General features: G+C 39.5%; 1 protein-coding gene across 1 annotated transcript; it reads left to right on the top strand.

The window, feature by feature from the left end:
- Nucleotides 1–5,241: 5,241 nt before the first annotated feature.
- Nucleotides 5,242–18,321, top strand: LOC149500279 (peroxidase-like). The gene is made up of 12 exons (XM_089736730.1): nt 5,242–5,398; nt 7,314–7,453; nt 8,751–8,915; nt 9,443–9,630; nt 12,128–12,332; nt 13,188–13,385; nt 14,024–14,168; nt 14,870–15,026; nt 15,277–15,444; nt 15,792–15,990; nt 16,273–16,378; nt 18,080–18,321. Exons 1-12 carry the CDS (start codon nt 5,274–5,276, stop codon nt 18,180–18,182), a joined length of 1,899 nt encoding a protein of 632 aa, XP_089592856.1. The 5' UTR covers nt 5,242–5,273; the 3' UTR covers nt 18,183–18,321.
- Nucleotides 18,322–19,426: the final 1,105 nt, after the last annotated feature.

Genomic DNA, 19,426 nt, shown 5'->3' with positions numbered 1-19,426 from the left:
AGCGACTCGGGTTCAATCAACCCCACCAGACCATCGGTGGGGAAAAAGAGGGGGCGAAGAAAAACCCCATTGCCATCTTCCAATGACGGCAGCGCGTCATCGAAAAGACGATGGCCATCGAGGAGGTGACTCCGGTGGTTTCGGGATCTGCTGCTGCGTCGGAAGACGCGATGCCTGCTCCCCAGTGGGCACCAGTAAGGAGGAGGGGCGCGGTGTCACCGGCGACGTCGGTGGAGTCGATGTCGACGTCGGCTGCGTCCCTGGCTAGCGGGGACGAGACGTTCCGGGACCTCGACCTTGCGCTTGTTAATTTGGGTAAGCTGCTGTCGACTGTGGCTGCCAAGAGCGCCGAGCCAGGCAGCAGTTACCGAAAAAGGCTCCGATGGATACTACTGTGCACTTGCGGTCCGCGGTGAGTGTGGTGGCACCCATGCCAGAGCCCACCTCCGAGGCCCCTGTTCCGCTGGCGCCTACTCCTGCGATCCCTCGCCCTCCACGAAGGGTTGAGCTAAGGCCTGCGCCACCTCCGCGGATATCGGCCGCCCCTGCATCTGCACGTAGAGGAAAGCTAAACCCTACGCCAGCGCGGGCTGAGGACATCCGTTCGCCACTGGCGAGGATGGTGGATGAGTGGCCAGCGCTACCGCGGCCGGCTGGTCGGCTCCTACTTGGAGGACAGATCGGTCACGTGTACCGGACACGGTGGGGTCGTACATCGGTTCCCGGTCGTGCGCAGTGTTCCACAGGGGTCGGTACTCGGCCCTCTTTTGTGGAATATCGGGTATGACTGGGTGCTGAGGGGTGCCCTCCTCCCGGGCCTAAGCGTAATATGTTACGCAGACGACACGCTGGTCGTAGCCCGGGGAGGGAGCTTTGCTGAGTCTGCTCGTCTTGCCAACGCTGGGGTAGCGCAAAATCAGGAGATTGGGCCTCGACGTGGCGCTCAGTAAATCCGAGGCCATGTGGTTCCACAGGCCCCGGAGAGTGCCACCTGTCGATGCCCATATCGTGGTTGGAGGCGTCCGGATCGGGGTCGGGGTGCAGTTGAAGTACCTCGGCCTCATCCTGGACAGTCGTTGGACCTTCCGTGCTCACTTTCAGCACCTGATCCCTCGTTTGTTGGGGGTGGCCGGCGCGTTAAGCCGACTTCTTCCCAACATCGGGGGGCCTGACCAGGTGACGCGCCGTCTCTATACGGGGGTGGTGCGGTCAATGGCCTTATACGGGGCACCCGTGTGGGGCCAGTCCCTGGCCGTGGGGGTAGCGAAGTTGCTGCAACGGCCGCAACGCACCATCGCGGTCAGGGTCATCCGTGGTTATCGCACCATCTCTTTTGAGGCGGCGTGTGTACTGGCTGGGACGCCGCCTTGGGTCCTGGAGGCGGAGGCGCTCGCCGCTGACTATCAGTGGCGAGTTAACCTTCGTGCCCGGGGCGTGGCGCGTCCCAGCCCCAGTGTGGTCAGAGCGCGGAGGGCCCAATCTCGGCGGTCCGTGCTGGAGGCATGGTCCAGGCGGCTGGCCGATCCTTCGGCTGGTCGTAGGACCGTCGAGGCGATTCGCCCGATTCTTGTGGATTGGGTGAATCGTGACAGAGGACGCCTCACTTTCCGGCTCACGCAGGTGCTCACTGGGCATGGTTGCTTCGGTGAGTTCCTGCACCGGATCGGAGCCGAGCCGACGGCAGAGTATTACCATTGTGGTTGCGACTTGAACACGGCGGAGCACACGCTCGTTGCCTGCCCCGCATGGGAGGGGTGGCGCTGTGTCCTCGTCGCAAAAATAGGAAACGACTTGTCGTTGCCGAGTGTTGTGGCATCGATGCTCGGCAGCGACGAGTCGTGGAAGGCGATGCTCGACTTCTGCGAGTGCACCATCTCGCAGAAGGAGGCGGCGGGGCGCGTGAGAGACGCACAAGCCCGCCGCCGTCGAGCGGGGGCCAGGGAGGCGGATCTCGCCCTAGCCCTGGCCCTCTAAGTGCAATGCAATAGCATTGGATAGCAAAATGCAGGGAAAGTCCAATACTACCCAGTGATCCAGTTACACGGAACCATGTGTCACACTTTTTTTTTCCTACCTAAACTGATGGTCTTGAGAGACCATATCAGCGTCACCGGGCGTGTAAGTGAGCTCACGGGGCTCAAACCTGACGTTGTTGCTAATACGAACCTTAGCAAGAGTCGTGCTTCGCAGAATCTACCACCGGATCGGAAACGCGACCCACTGAGAATATCCGGCGACAATACTCAGTGGGCTGTGTCTGTGGGTTAATTTACTCGCCGAGCCCTTCGTCGCGACGGGTTCGACGAGAACGATGACCGGTGCTTGGGGTATCTAAAAGCATCGTTAATGGATCGGGAGGATCCCAAATGACGTGGACGTCACACAATGGCAGCGTTGACCTTGTATATTAACTATCTAAACGTTCACGTATGTGTCACATCACGTATGCGTCATTTACTTTATTTTTCATACTTCCTTAATAAGAAGAAGTGAAGACATTTTATCACTTAGTTTATAGTTTCGAATTCAACAATAGTTTCGAATTTAATTGCTTGGAGAAGGGGAGGGGAATCGGTAGATAAGTTATTTACGCAGATATTAAAAGAACGACTGTCATTAAAATGTTGCTTGATTAATATTTTATTTACCAAATTCCCATTGAATATTTGCTTTAAAATTCTAAAAAAAACCCAACCAAGAACGTTTATTTCTATCATTTATTTGTTTTTATGCCACGAAATCCTCTCTTAACGTTTTAGCAACTATTACAGAATATTTGGCATGGATTTGGTGATGTTCCAACAATGATCATGCTTAATTTGATCGAAAAAATTCTATAACGTTCATGGCGCGGGTAAAATATTACATATTATAACAACAAGGTAAACCTAGGTAATATTTGAGCCATCATAAAAAAAAACAACAACAACAAAACAAAACAACAAAAACAATATTACCACTGCGTTCGTCCACAGTCCATATCCAGATGTGGTAACCACTCACTATCAGATGGATGCAAATCCAGATATGGTAGCCATTCACTATGCTCGTCGGCCCACAAAGTAAATATAAAATATAAAAAATCCGATTGTATTATGCTCTTCACCTATAAGACTTCCTCAGGGGGCGCATGGCAGTCGATAGGAAACTTCTCCTCGTTTAGCTCTCAATGCCCATTCATACTGGTTAAGCAATAAGGTCTTTGGGCCAACCGGATTCCTTCCATCCCAAGCTAAGCAGAATCATAAATCGATTTTTAGTCCTAGTTGGATGGATCGGACATAATGTCGAAGTCTCATACGAACTTATTTACTTCGGTCTCTCTGTTTCAATCCGGAACTGACGGACAGGTTCGCGGTAGAAGGTAGAAATAGGAAAGATCGTGGTACGTATTCGTGAGGGCTCTCAATAAGCTGGACCTTGCCGTTTACGCAATATTGTTACAGTATTACTATTCCCTCGATGTAATTACATCAAAGCGTAACGTTTCCACGAAAGCAAATACTTTTTTTAAACTAAGAACTACTTAGTCTGGCCATAAATACTGTTACAATTAAAATAAACAAAATATTACATTTGAATTTGGAATCTGTCATTTTTATATGATTGCTCATTTAGTTTTCTCATTTTGGTGCCAAAATATTGTACAATGTTTTTCGATATTAAAATGGAGTGGGGTGATAAAGAGAACCGAATCGCTGTGATTGCATTACACAAAGTAGGTATGGAGCCAAATGCAATTTTTAAAACTCTCCATACGCTTGGTATTAGTAAAATGTTTGTGTACCGGGCTATTAATAGGTGCAATGAGACCTGCTCTGTTTGTGACAGAAAAAGATCTGGCCGTCCACGTAGTGTTCGTACGAAAAAGGTGGTCAAAGCAGTAAGAGAAAGAATCTCAAAAAATCCTGTCCGAAAGCAAAAGATTTTATCTCGGGAGATGAAGATAGCACCTAGAACCATGTCGCGTATTTTAAAAGATGACTTAGGACTTGCAGCCTATAAAAGACGTACTGGTCATTTCTTAACTTATAATTTAAAAGAGAACAGGGTGGTAAAATCGAAACAACTACTGAAGCGGTACGCAAAGGGAGGTCATAGAAAATTTTTGTTTATGGATGAGAAATTTTTTCATATTGAGCAACATTTTCACAAACAAAATGACCGTATTTATGCTCAAAGTTCTAAGGTAGCTTTCCAATTAGTCGACAGAGTGCAACGTGGGCACTATCCAACTTCAGTGATGGTTTGGTGGGGTATTAGCTATGAAGGAGTGACTGAGCCATACTTTTGTGAAAAAGGTATCAAAACATCGGCATAAGTATATCAAGATACCATTCTTGAGAAGGTAGTGAAGCCCGTTAACAACACCATGTTCAATAATAAAGAATGGTCCTTCAGCAAGACTCGGTGCCAGGTCATAAAGCTCGGTCTACGCAGTCTTGGTTGGAAACGAACGTTTCGGACTTCATCAGAGCTGAAGACTGGCCGTCATCTAGTCCCGATCTTAATCCGCTGGATTATGATTTATGGTCAGTTTTAGAGAGTACGGCTTGCTCTAAATGCCATGATAATTTGGAGTCCCTAAAACAATCCGTACGATTGGCAGTGAAAAATTTTCCCATGGAAAGAGTACGTGCTTCTATTGATAACTGGCCTCAACGTTTAAAGGACTGTATTGCAGCCAATGGAGACCACTTCGAATAAGCTTTTAATACTTTAAATTGTTTTATATTTATGTATTAAACTAACACACTGTAAAAGTAATAAATGTTATTTGCAATAGATTTTTTATTTATTTTTAATTGTAACATTATTTATGGCCAGACTAAGTATATTCTTAAACTAGCTGACCCGGCAGACTTCTTAGGGCCTCAATCGATAAATAAAAGATCTAAACTTTTGTATAAAATAAACTTAAAACAAACAAAAGGAATCCATCCGACGGGGGGCACATCAAAGGAAAAACAAAATTGTTATTTTTATTTAATTCCGAACATTTTCATATTTACCTAACCTTTTAAACCTTCTCTGGACCTCCACAAATAATTAAAGACTAAAATTAGCCAAATCGGTCCAGCCGTTCTCGAGTTTTAGCGAGACTAACGAACAGCAATTCATTTTTATATATATAGATTATCAACATACAGATTACAATAACCAGTTTTGTTGAAACTTAATGGTCACACAAAGTTATATTAGGATGTGAGAATGAATATCTGTTTTCATTAACAACTTATTTTGTATGGAGAAGGACGCGTCGGCAAAAAAACATGATTATTTTTGTTTTTTTTTCTCTATTCGCCGTTACAGTAAATTGCATATTTTATGATTCTTACACGGGTAATGTTATTAGCAAAGATGAAGTGAAACAACACGACAAAGCGAATAACACTTTGTAAGTTTTTTTTTCCTACATATTTAAATAAGTTGATCATTGATCTCATGATTAATTAGTATAATTATTATTTTATTTGATTATGCTATTTTTAAAACGTTTTTTGTAACAATGTTAAGACGTCCGGTGCATTCGTGTTGAGCGATGCACTTGTGTTCGAATCCCGCAGGCGGGTACAAATTTTTCTAATAAAATACACACTTAACAAATGTTCACGATTGACTTTCACGCTAAAGGAATAACATCCTGTAATAAAAATCAAATCCGCAAAATTCTAATTTGCGTAATTACTGGTGGTAGGACCTCTTGTGAGTCCGCACAGGTAGGTACCACCACCTTGCCTATTTCTCAAGTGAAGCAGTAATGGGTTTCTGTTTGAAGGGTGGAGCAGCCGTTGTAACTACCTAGTCTTGCCATAAATACTGAGACAAAGGAAAAAAAATTCTATTGCAAATAACATTTATTACTTTTACAGTGTGTTAGTTTAATACATAAATATAAAACAATTTAAAGTATTAAAAGCTTATTCGAAGTGGTCTCCATTGGCTGCAATACAGTCCTTTAAACGTTGAGGCCAGTTATCAATAGATGCACGCACTCTTTCCATGGGAAAAATTTTCACTGCCAATCGTACGGATTGTTTTAGGGACTCCAAATTATCATGGCATTTAGAGCAAGCCGTACTCTCTAAAACTGACCATTAATCATAATCCAGCGGATTAAGATCGGGACTAGATGACGGCCAGTCTTCAGCTCTGATGAAGTCCGAAACGTTCGTTTCCAACCAAGACTGCGTAGACCGAGCTTTATGACCTGGCGCCGAGTCTTGCTGAAGGACCATTCTTTATTATTGAACATGGTGTTGTTAACGGGCTTCACTACCTTCTCAAGAATGGTATCTTGATATACTTGTGCCGATGTTTTGATACCTTTTTCACAAAAGTATGGCTCAGTCACTCCTTCATAGCTAATACCCCACCAAACCATCACTGTAGTCGGATAGTGCTCACGTTGCACTCTGTCGACTGATTGGGAAGGTTCCTTATAGCTCAGTTGTGAGCTCAATTGCTCAATTGTAAAAAAAATCTCATCCGTAAACAAAAAATTTCTATGACTTCCCTTTGCGTACCGCTTCAGTAGTTGTTTCGATTTTACCACCCTGTTCTCTTTTAAATTATCAGTTAAGAAATGACCAGTACGTCTTTTATAGGCTGCAAGTCCTAAGTCATCTTTTAAAATACGCGACATGGTTCTAGGTGCTATCTTCATCTCCCGAGATAAAATCTTTTGCTTTCGGACAGGATTTTTTCGAATTCTTTCTCTTACTGCTTTGACCAGTTTTTTCGTACGAACACTACGTGGATAGCCACATCTTTTGCTGTCACAAACAGAGGAGATCTTATTGCGCCTATTAATAGCCCGGTATACAAACATTTTACTAATACCACGCGTATGGAGAGTTTTAAAAATTGCATTTGGTTCCATACCTACTTTGTGTAATGCAATCACAGCGATTCGGGTCTATTTATCACCCCACTCTAATTTAATATCGCAAAATATTGTACAATGTATTAGCGCCAAAATGAGAAAACTTAATAAGCAATCATATTAAAATGACAGATTCCAAATTCAAATGTAATATTTTGTTTATTTTTAATTGTAACAGTATTTATGGCCAGACTAAGTATATTTTAAAACCTTAGAACTTATATCTCAAGGTGGGACGCATTTACGTCGTAGATTCTATGGGCTCCAGTAACCACTTAACACCAGGTGGGCTATGAGCTCGTCCATCCATAATTAAGCAATGAAAATATTTATATAATTTACACACACAAATTAATTCATGGCGCCCATATGTAATTCTGCTACTTTAACACCAACTCTATCAACCATAGTATTATGTATTATTTAGTTGGTGTGTTGGAGAGTTCGAACCTTGTGACCCGAACGAAGGCCGGCGGGTTGATGGCTCCTGCAATAATCTCCAACACCCAACCAGAGGCGCCAGTCATACTCCATTCGTCAGAGTCCTACCAGCTGTTTACGATAAAGGTCATTCCAAAACACGTCATTACGGATCTTCCCGATCCATTAACAGTGCTTTTAGGTATCACAAGCACCGGTCGCTTGCGACGAAAGGCTCGACGAGCGAATTAAACCATAGATACCGCCCATTGAGTTTCGATTCGTGGGTCGCGTTTCCGATCCGGTGGTAGATTCTGCGAAGCACTGCTCTTGCTAGGGTCAGTGTTAGCATCACTCCGGTTTGGGCTCCGTGAGCTCACCTACTAGCTAAGGTTACGCTGAAATAGCCTCCTAAGGGTATCAGCTTAGGTAGGAAAAAAAAACGTGGAAATGAAATAGGGTAAACTGTATTATAAAGCTCAAGAGTTTCTTTGTTTGAACGCGCTAATCTCAGGAACAACTGGTCCGATTTGGAAAATTCTTTCAGTATTAAATAGCCCATTTACTGATAAAGGCTTACAGGCTATATAATATCACGGTAAGGTAATTACAAGTGGAGCACCAATAAAGAATGTTTCAAAATAGGGGTTTAAATAGCTCCTTAATATTCTATAATTCAAAAATATTTTCACTTTCTACGTAAATGAAGTGGGGGTAAAATTTTGCGTTATGCCAAAGTAACTATTCCACGCGGACGGAGTTGTGACTCCGTGCGCGTGGAAAAGGCAAAAGCTAGTTTCATAATAATACATATAACTATATACATATACATATAATTTGACTGGTGGTAGGACCTCTTGGGAGTCCGCACGGGTAGGTATCACCACACCGCCTATTTCCGCCGTGAAGCAGAAATGCGTTTCGGTTCGAAGGGTAGGGTAGCCGTTGTAACTATACTGAGACCTTAGAACTTATATCTCGAGGTGGGTGGCGCACTTACGTTGTAGATGTCTATGGGCTCCAGTAACCACTTAACACCAGGTGGGCTGTGAGCTCGTCCATCCATCTAAGCAATAAAAAAAAAGAAAAAAAAAAAAAATATAAGTGATTATAAAGGTTTATATGCATCATAACTTGAATGCTTCTACCCACCTGGAGATATGAGGTCGAAATCTTCAATGTATCGTGTAACGGCTATGCCAAGCGTCAAATCGGAACCCGTGATGGATCAGGACAGAAACGACCAGGATAGTGGAACCTTCCTGTTTTGCCTAACTATGCTACTAGCTTTGACGTGTTATCCTAGCTTCATCGGACGTGCATGCGGGCTCTGACGGCTTTTCTAAAACAGGCCCTAGCAAGGGCATCAAGACGATCGAAATCGCCACTCACGGAGAATATCCGGCGATACTAATTCATTTGTAAAAAGCTTATTTATCAACAGATTTTGAACCGAAAACGGCGAAATCCGGAAATGCTATGCCCACTCCAAGGTATTTAAGAACCAATCTGTGGAGTGTGGGCAAGGTTTCCAGCCAATTGTTTACTCAACTAGCGATTCATGATTTCGTTTTCATGTCTGCTGATGTAGTGTCTCTTCATGATACAGGTAATCATGTATATACTTATTATGTATAACTATGTACTTATTAACTAATAAATTGGTTAGATTCATGATCCGCTATGGTAAATCCTCTTCAAAGCAAGTCGCCATAAAAAAATGTATGTATTGTAGTTTAAAAACCGTTTTAAATCCTAGTAGTACTGGGTTAAGCTGGGTGAGATACTGGTTAAAGTATTAGAGTGATCTTATAATATTATTGTATTGAAGGCAAAATTTTCAAGTTAATTAGACGTATTAAAGTCGATGAAAATTACTTTCAAGGGTTCAGTTAAATATGTACAAACAATCATATCAATATCGGGAGGAAGCATAAAAGCAAATTTGAAGTTAGCATTGGGAATTAGTTCTAGACCACACATTTCTTGTTTTCTAAAATCGGTAGTCGAGCTCACGGATCACATGTTGCTAAGTGATTACCCCAGCCTACAAATAGCACTAACTACAACTACTAACCCTAATGGCGAGAAAAATGTTCACAACTATCCAGTCTAATTTTATCTAATGTTCAACAGTTAAATATATTTTATGGAAGCCATATTGCTGTACGGCCAAAGGAAAAACTGATAGAGATTGTGTACAGAACAAAATACCTGATGATGACCCGGTGCACCGCTTCTCAGACATCAGGTGTCTGAACATGACGCGACCGGAGTCTTTTCAGTCCACTGGCTGTGTGAAAAATGGAACAGTTCCAGAAAGGGTATGTGACGGACACGAGATACACTCCTTCTTTAATGACGTAACACTGTCTGGCACTGTCACTGTCAAATAACATCCAAGCGAGTATTTATCATAGACCTATATAGTAGGGACACGACATATTGTTCTATACGTACAATTGCTTATATAAATAGCACCCATTTTGAAGGCACATATATAAACATATATCTATCTCGTTCTTACTCAGCACTTTAACTCGCAGGAAAACAATATAACAGTATTTCAGTGCGTACATAAAATGAAACATGAATATACGTAAATATCTCCGTCTCCGTCTAATGAGGCCGAAAATCCGCCATGTTTAGCGCGCCAAATGTCATTGTCACGTCAGTTCGGCCGTCTGTTTTGGGTTGTACATTATTTATTGACTTTGATATCGATTTAATATGATTGATTATTTAAAATTTCATAATTTATCATGCTTAAAACATACAAAAATAATAATTAAAACATATTTTATAGGATCTCAAGAAAGTCGATGCCCCAAAACTATTATCTATATATATTTAAATTCATTATGGAGCCCTCATCCGAAACATAAATTATACACTGAATATATTTGAATCCGAAATATCGGACACAATTTTTCGGTCGGAATCTATTCATCATGACACTAATCATAAATTCCTCTTTAAAATATGTCATTAAAACATATTTAGACATTCTGTTTAGATATTTCGGGAAAAAGGCTACCGACAAAATCTCTTCGGAACTATATAAATAAAATAGTTTTATTCCGCAGTGAGTAAAACACTATTGTAAATTCGTTAAATATTTATTAATTAAGTGATTTTAGAGAGGAAGTCACAAGGAATGACGTTTGTAATTTCATTAACGAATAAATGTTCTGTAGGTGTTTTTTTTATCAGGCGGTCTCTTGATAAGTTTAAAATTTGCGTGCGGTGCGGTAGTGCGGTGCACCTTCCTTGAGGTGCACTGCGGTAGTGTGTTACGGACTTTAGAGTCAGCAAAACAATTAAAATAGATTGTAATAGTCTCAGAAAAACACGTACTCAAAATACGATAGCATTCAGCATGCTAGAAATGGGCTGATGGCACTGTACTATGCCATATTTTTATGTTTTGCGGAAAACGACAACTTTATAAAATCAGTGTAGCAAATTTAAAAAATCGTCATATCGTTTACTTGGAAAATTTGAAGCACGAACTCGTCTTAGATTTCACATAATATCTAAATCACATCATCTTTGCACATAACAATATACTTACTTCCTATTAAAGTATAAATTCTACAAATACATTAATACTCAACAATATTTAAAATAAAATAAGCCAAGAACGTTTATCGATAAAACCTACTAACATTAAAATCTTCTGGGCAGCACTAAAGCCGCCATGTTTTGTGGCCAGATGACGTCACAGTGGCACGAATTTTTTGTTGACGTTTCATTTCCATAGGTTTCCTACTTCAGTGGTATTTATTCACCTTTCAAATCAAATCAAATCAAATCAAAAAAAAAATTATTCAACATAAATGAAAGTACATACTTGTTGAACGTCAAAAAGAACTACGGCCAATTCACAAAAACTAGCCTCCGTCCCGAGAAGAATTGACAAGAAACTCAGCGGGCATGTCTTTTTACTTTTTTTTTTTAAATATTAGATTATTTTTTTAAATATTTATTTTTACAATGAGTATTATGACGTAACAATTATAGCAATATTAAAATGCCCGGGGCGAGCAACTCATTCCTACTTTGTGCAATTTTCTAGATAATTATTGACTTTATAGTAAGCTTTATTGCACAGATGTTCTTTAATATTTTTCTTAAATCTATGTATATGTAGGTTCTGAACATCTTGTGGGATTTTGTTGTACAGGCGCACAGACAAACACCCGAATGAATTTCGTATCTTATGTAGCCTACTCATCGGCACAACAAGCTTGTTTTACTTTACTACGGGACACACTTTTTTGTATAGATGGATGAACGACCTCACGTCCACCTGGTGTTAAGTTATTAGAGCCCATGGACATAAACAAGGTAAACGCCACTCCCGACCTAGAGAGATGAGTTCAAAGTCTCACAGTAGAACAGCTGCTTCGCCCTTCGATTCGAAACGCATTATAGTTTCACCGTAGAAATAGGCAGGGTAGTGGTTGCTATCCGTGCAGACTCACAAAACTCTCTGCCATACCCCCTACCTAGTATTTACACAAATTATAAGTTTTGCGGGTTTGATTTTCATTACACGATGTTATTCCTTCACCGTGGATGTTACTCCTCAATATTTGCTAAGTACGTATTTCATCAGAAAAATCAGTACCTTTTTTTTTCTCTTTCTTGGGCCGGGGGCTGAGCCTACTACCTACTACCTGCCTGCGGTATTTATGTGTAAATATCATTCGTAGCTTACTCACTATTGATTAATAATTATTTAACTTACAAGCAAGTAAAGCTGTAATAATTTAAAATACATTAAAGATAAAATATCAAACACATTTTTCGTGACAGATCGTATCGTCTACACCTCTGATCGACCTATCGATGATATATGGGAGCGTTTTAAAATCGCTACTGGCAAACGGAAGACTATTCAAAGGAGGCTTACTGAAGTATGAGAATTCTAATGGAAGAATCTGGCCTCCAAGTACCAAATCTCAAGCTAACCTTTGCTTTTTAAACGACAAGCCTAGAGAAACAAGATGTCATGCAACACGTAAGTGTCATTCAGGCGTTCGCACACAGTACTGTAATCGATATTTAGCCACGTTCCCACGTCACACGGTGTTGCTATGTGTTTGCAAAATAAACTGTGAATGTTTTTATTTTTAATTTTTAACTATAAAACGGTAATTAAATTTGCAAACACGAAAGGCAATTTGAATTATGTTAATATCTTTGGCTCATTAGAAAATATTTATTTATGGAAATCCGAATATATTATCGTGAATTTTGCTACTTAATTCATCTAGTTGAGTTTGTTCACCTGATATCTTTGATAAACACGAAACTTAGCGGTCAAAGCCGTCAATTGGTTTGGCATTATCCTAATTCAAGTTTACGAGACGGCCATTCATTTTTAACGGATCTTGTCTCATATATTATGGCTATTATGATTAAAAAAATATTAAATATTTCCGAGACACTTAATATTTGTGCGTGAATAAATGTTAACATCACTTCACGACACATGTGAAATGCTTTGATTAAAAAAAGAAAGAAGAGATTTCAAGTATTGCTAATTAGCAAAATGTTTTATAAAAAAAATCCCTGAAGCAACAACTCTCCAAAACTTTAACTATTTCAAGTAAATTAATCAAGAGCCAAACATGAATGGACAAAAACGCCATTGAATCAATCATTTTATTTATAAGTTTAATTTTTAAATTTACGCAATAATGAAAGCATCATAATCAAATTTTTGTAGTGCGTTGTCTCGATCTGCTACACTAGGTGACTTAACAACTTTCTCTCGTTGAGAAACAGAGAATTTAGAGAACTTTAATAATAATTAATCATTGCAGTATCATCCACATGCTAAGCTTTTATTAATCATACTGTTTTTCGACAGCCGATATTGGTAGCAATACACTTGCTAGTGTCAATTTAATGAGTATTTGGTTTTGGAGGCACCACAATTTCATCGCGGAGCAATTGGCAAAGATCAACCCGTGTTGGGATGACAATACGATCTTTAATACAGCGAGAGATATAAATATCGCTGTAGCTCTACAGATATATTTTTATGAGCTGTTACCTCTTTTCTTGGGTAAGGATGATAAAATACCTTTCTTTATTGGATTCTTTAGTTTTACATTTTTAAGCAGTGTGGTAGGTTGCATTGCTTAAGCTGTACTTAAATACTTCTGATTATAATTAATTTCCCAAGAACACCGAACTATATGTGAATAAATATCTTCGTTAATTTATGAAACAGAATGTATTAAACTGCCAAGACCACTGACGTCTATATGTTTATTATTGCTCTAGAGGAGCCGAGGATCTCAACATTTACCTGTTTTTAAGATATTATTTAGGCTGATAGACTTCACAACAGGAATTTTACCACTCCCTTTGAGACATGGGGACGTAATCTTAGTTGTCTTGCTTCATATCAGAAAGTGACGCTTTTCTTGGTTTCATAAAATATTGAAGTGAAAAAAAAATCCAAACATGTTTGTCTATTGTTGTATATTATAAAATATAACTAAAATTAATCCTTTAGGCGTGAAATACAACTATAATCCTTCTGTGTTAACTTTTTTGCTTGATTGCTTGCATTTACAACATTCACAAACAGTGTACCTTATGACCTCACGTCTGAATTTGGCATTCTATTTTGATGTCTATGGGCTCTAGCGAACACACTGTATTTGAGTCAAAATATACTGAGAAAATTTTTTCCAGGTCGTGACAATTTGGTCAGAGATGGTGTATTATCGCCTTCATTTGGATACAGAGATGCGTACAATCCTGAAATACTACCACAAGTTTCGCTCGAGTACCCGTTTGTTTTGCGATGGCTCCATAGCGTCCAGGAAGGCACCCTTAAGTCTGTTTACTTCGTTTTAGTTTTATTTCTCCTTCTTCTTTGTTTCCAACTTATCACATTAGGGTGGGGTCGGCAAAACGAATTTTTCTATTCCATTCTCCTCTATCAACCGTCGTCTCAACACTCACTCCCCTTTCTCTCATATCGTCATTCGCACACTCCATCGATGTCTTCTTCGGTTAATTTCTTCCCCCCCTTTACCTTGCACTACCATTTCCATACATCTCCCAGTCACATGCATCTCCTCTCTACGCATCACATGTCCATACCACGCTAACCGTCTGCTCTTTAATTTATCAATCACTGAGGCTACTTTCACACTTCCTTTGATATACCTTTAGTGTTTATTTGATAATACCGATCTCAATTTAATAATTCTTCAATTGTGAATTTATAGATGTTTTAATAAAAATTTTGAATTATTTCGATCATTAAATTGAAATTGAATTAGTTTCGTTAGAAAAAAGCTGTGTTAAAGGCTGATTTTGTTTTTGATAATAATTATCAAAAGTATATCAAAAGTATACAAAACGAGATATTCTAGACTGACAGATTAACAGTAAAACTAATTAGTATCTGATACTATCATTTTATTGTTGACTTAAATCCTACTAGTTCTACTGACATGGAGATTAGTCCACAATTCGAAATAGTGAATAATGCAATATTACTTAAATTTCATTGAATTTTATAAATTTCAGAATGTACGACACAAAGGGATATTATCTCAAACAGTATCCGATAGTGAACCTCACTTTGAGAACAGGCTTCTTCGATGTAGACAATAACATAGATTATATAACACAAGGAGCTTTCAGACAAGGCAGTGCTAATATTGACCATACAGCTGATCCTGATGTATGTATGCTTAAACGAATTATCCATTCATTGGCATTCTTGTCTGTCTAGTTTTTTTGTTCTTTTCGGTACAATATTTGCCGATAAACTAGTCTTCAAACATGGCTCAGAATCAAATGCATTAATACTAAATCGTTCCACAAATTCAAGAACTTCACTCAGATTCAAATTTCCTCTCTTCCCTCCTATGATAGATATTGCAGAAGACGAAGTCTCTTGAGCTTATGTTGTTTTATATTATTATTTTCAGATCGTTGATATCGGCTTGGGTCCTCACCAAAGAGCATCAGATCTGATGACAAACGACATCTCCAAGAACAGATATTTTGGATTCCAGCCTTACGTTAAATACCACGAATTTTGCTTCGGTAAAACGATCAAGAAATGGGGAGACCTGGAAGGAGTAATTGACCCCGAGGTCTATAGCATATTTATTTTTATTTATTTACTTCATTTACTTCAGATTTTGCATCCATATTACACTTCACATATAACTTCATATATAACACACTTTAATGTTCTTTTGCGTCAGAAAGAAAGGAAGCATTATTCATTAAAAAAGCTACTCTTTCTCGATTGATCAGTAACTGTTTTGAGAGCGAGTTTTCATATTTTATTACATTTGTTTTAGTCGATAAGTATTTTGTACTTTTTTTGCTTTTTGTAAGTCTAATTGATACTTTACCTAGATAGAACATATCCAATTGTAGACAAAGCATCCAATTTGGAATCGCCATTGAAATAAACGATATTTTTGTGTTTTAGAGGATCGAAATACTCAGAGATTTGTACGAAGATGTTGAAGACATGGACCTCTTGGCCGGTATTTGGGTTGAGAGGCGCATTAAAGGTGGTTTCGTGCCGCCAACCTTCTACTGCTTGGTTGTGGAACAGCTAGTCCGCAATATTGTATCTGATAGACATTGGTACGAGAGCTCGGAAAGACCCAACGCCTTTAGTTTACGTGAGTACCTATTATTAAATAGCCTCCTAAAAGTCACAATCAACCAATAAAACGAACCGAAGTGTACGACTAAGAAGAAGAATTATTTAATATTAGATATGTCCGGCTGGGGCCGAAAATTTCTCGGGTGAAAACCGCGTACCGGAAGATGTAGCGTTTGTAGGCCTTCCACAAGGTGTCTATCGCCCTTTGAGGGTCGCGGGAATCAGCTGGATGCAGCGGGATCAGTCTTTGTGATGAATCCCGTGGTTATCCCGCATTAAATTGTAATTTTCATTCCAGAACAACTTTTCGAAATAAGGAAAGCTAGTATAGCTCGAATCCTTTGTGACGTTGGCGATAAGGTCACCGAAATACAGCCTCAAGCGTTCCTGAGACCACATTCAAGGTATACATGATTTCGTGTAATGTTAGCTTTTTAGAAAAATATTCCATTTGCAATTACAACGGTATTTCGGATTCGAAGTAATTCGTAAATCGTCGTGGCGTAAAGCATAAAAGGCCCGGTGTACTCGAATTGAGCAATGCGACTGTGCCAGTATTCAAATCCCGCAGGCGGGTGCCATTTTTTCTAATTAAAGACGTACCTCACACATGTTCATGAATTATTTCCGTGACGGAAAAATTTAAATCCACAAAATTAATAAATGTACCTGATTATTTATGGTAGACCGTAGTAGAAGCACATAGTAGTAGGTACCACGAACCTGGTAATTTTTGTCGTAGATTAGTCATGCGTTCCAGTTTGACGAGTGACATAACCGTTACACAATAAAAGGGTAGGTAGCCATGAAGAAGAAATACGTTTCAGTTTCAAGGGCGGAACAGACTTTTTTATTTTTTATTTCTTAGATGGTTGGACGAGCTCATAGCCAGCCCACCTGGTGTTAAGTGGTTACTGGAGCCCATAGACATCTACAACGTAAATGCGCCAACACCTTGAGATATAAGTTCTAAAGTCTCAGTATAGCTACAACGGCTGCCCCACTCTTCAAATCGAAACGCATTACTGCTTCACGGCAGAAATAGGTAGGGTGGTGGTCCCTACGCGTGCGGGCTCACAAGAGGTCCTAATATCAGTAACTACCATATCGTTATACCATAGACTTGAAATATCATCACGCCTCAAGGTGGGTGGCGGCATTTACGTCGTCGTGTTGTCTATGGGCTCCGGTAATCAATAAATACCAGGTGACGTGAGCTCGTATATACATATTATATGCAAAAAATAAAAAAAATACATACTGTTGCATAATTTTTTCGTTTTTCATCTCTTCTCAAAAGTTTATCGCCAAGATCATTCCTAGTTGTCAAGACGAGTGAAGGTCACCGCATGTCTGGTGTTAAGTGTTTACCGGAGCCTATTGACATAAACAATGCAACCGGCATCAGCTATGTACTTTGAGACATGATATCTAAGTCTCAATTCTTTTTTTATTGCTTAGATGGGTGGACGAGCTCACAGTCCACCTAGTGTTAAGTGCTTACTGGAGCCCATAGACATCTATGGCATAAATGCGCCACCCACCTTGAGATATAAGTTCTAAGGTCTCAAGTATAGTTACAATATAGTACAACGGCTGCCCTACAAATCAAACCTTCAATTCTAATATTCTCGCAATGCTTACTTGTCAGAGCCTTTGGTTAATAAACGACCGTAGGGTTTTAATTGTCTTCTGTACCATTTCATTCATTATCTTGCCCTTCTCCCAGTTACCTGGGGTCGGTGGAACATGCTTTCTCCTTCCATACTCTTCTATCATATACCAATTCTTCGCTCACTCCCCTCTTACCCATATCGTCTTTCACGCAATCCATCCATTTCTTCTTAGGTCTACCTCTTCCTCTATATCCTTCCACATTCATAGTTAACGTTTTCTTACCAACCTCATTTTCATTTCGTCTCATCACATGTCCATAGCATTCCAAACGCGCACTTCTCAGCTTCTCTGTCACAGGTGCCACTTTTAAACTTCTTCTAACCTATTCTTCTTATAATTATATCTGTAATTATATCTTCTGTACCATTTATGAGGCGGAAAGTAACTATGTACTCTGTTATCAGCGACTTCTTTTATTTTTATTTCAGAAACAGAATAAGTCGCTGCGAGAATATTCCCAGCATCGATTTCGCAGCCTGGAAGGACTTCAAATGCAATGAACAGTACACCTGGCAATCAATGAACGAATAGAACATATTTCTCCTCACTAAGACTTATGTTAAGGAATTCTATCCTCAAATTATAAGTTAATTATTACACATGATTTAGTAATAGAATTATGTATACTGACAGAATATTTTTTACAATTAAATTCAATTATTCATCGAAAATACTATTAACTGTATTATAGTTTTAGATGATGTGGTGACGGGCTGACATTTGTTTTAATTGATTACGGGAGTCCATAGACATGAACATTGACACACCGAAAGCATAAGCGGCCAGAATATTACTCACAAATAAACGTTGATTATAATTATTGGGTATGTGTTTTATTCTCTTTTACATTTACACTTACAGTAAAACAAGACTAATACAATACCTTATAATATACTTATAAAAAGATGTGTGGTGTCGTGGGACACCGGATAGTAACGAAGTTCCTTATTATAAAAATATTAATTTTAAGTTCTATTCGAGGTATAAAGAAAAGAAAACTGGAGGTTTCGCAACAACCCACGGTCATTCGGTAACGTGCGAACTTATTGTGGTACACTTCAGTCACGGTTGTTTGCATAAGAGTTAATTAGTGTTTTGCGCAAACGAACGCTCTGAGATCGAGGTCAATGAATGATAAAAAAATATGATATTTTTTGTACATTATTACAAACTTAAGTCGTACACTGTGTGCATTACTCATAAAAATCTTACGTTACGGACGTTTTTTCCCGGTTAGGGTACCCCTCCGCATTGTCCCATAAGGAACTTCGTTCCAATATAATAATAATATATTTATACTAAATAAAGTAATATTGTTAAGGTATTGCAGAGTCCGCGGCCAACTGAGATCACTTACAATCGAGTTGACGTTAAGCTAGCATAATGTGATTCGTGTTAATACGTAATTTAAATTGAATAAATGAATTGCCACGGTGACTTGAAATAAAATTTTACCACCGTTTTTTGATTATATATGTATCGTTTTGTTTTTTATTACGTTATAAGGTATTAGTTTAATTTTTTTAACAGTTTTATTTTATACGGTAATCATAATAGATAATGCGAGGTTTTTTTTATTTTCTTAGATGGGTGGACGAGCTCACAGCCCACCTGATATTAAGGGGTTACTGGAGCCCATAGACATCTATAACGTAAATGCGCCACCCACCTTGAGATATAAGTTCTAAGGTTTCAGTATAGTTACAATGGCTACCCCACCCTTCAAACCGAAACGCTGCTTCACGGCAGAAATAGGCAGGGTGGTGGTACCAACC

This window comes from Bombyx mandarina, chromosome 22 (genome assembly GCF_030267445.1).
Source record: "Bombyx mandarina strain Sakado chromosome 22, ASM3026744v2".
In the NCBI taxonomy this organism is placed as follows: Eukaryota; Metazoa; Arthropoda; class Insecta; order Lepidoptera; family Bombycidae; genus Bombyx; species Bombyx mandarina.
Note: the sequence above shows the minus strand (reverse complement) of the source record. Positions and strands in the feature narration are given on the sequence as shown.

Coding starts and splice junctions, on each gene's coding strand:
- LOC149500279 (XM_089736730.1), top strand. CDS start 5,274: ATGATTATTTTTGTTTTTTTTTCTCTATTCGCCGTTACAGTAAATTGC. Junction 7,454..8,750: donor ACCAGCTGTTTACGATAAAG/GTCATTCCAAAA, acceptor ATTTATCAACAG/ATTTTGAACCGAAAACGGCG. Junction 9,631..12,127: donor ATGGAACAGTTCCAGAAAGG/GTATGTGACGGA, acceptor TTTTCGTGACAG/ATCGTATCGTCTACACCTCT.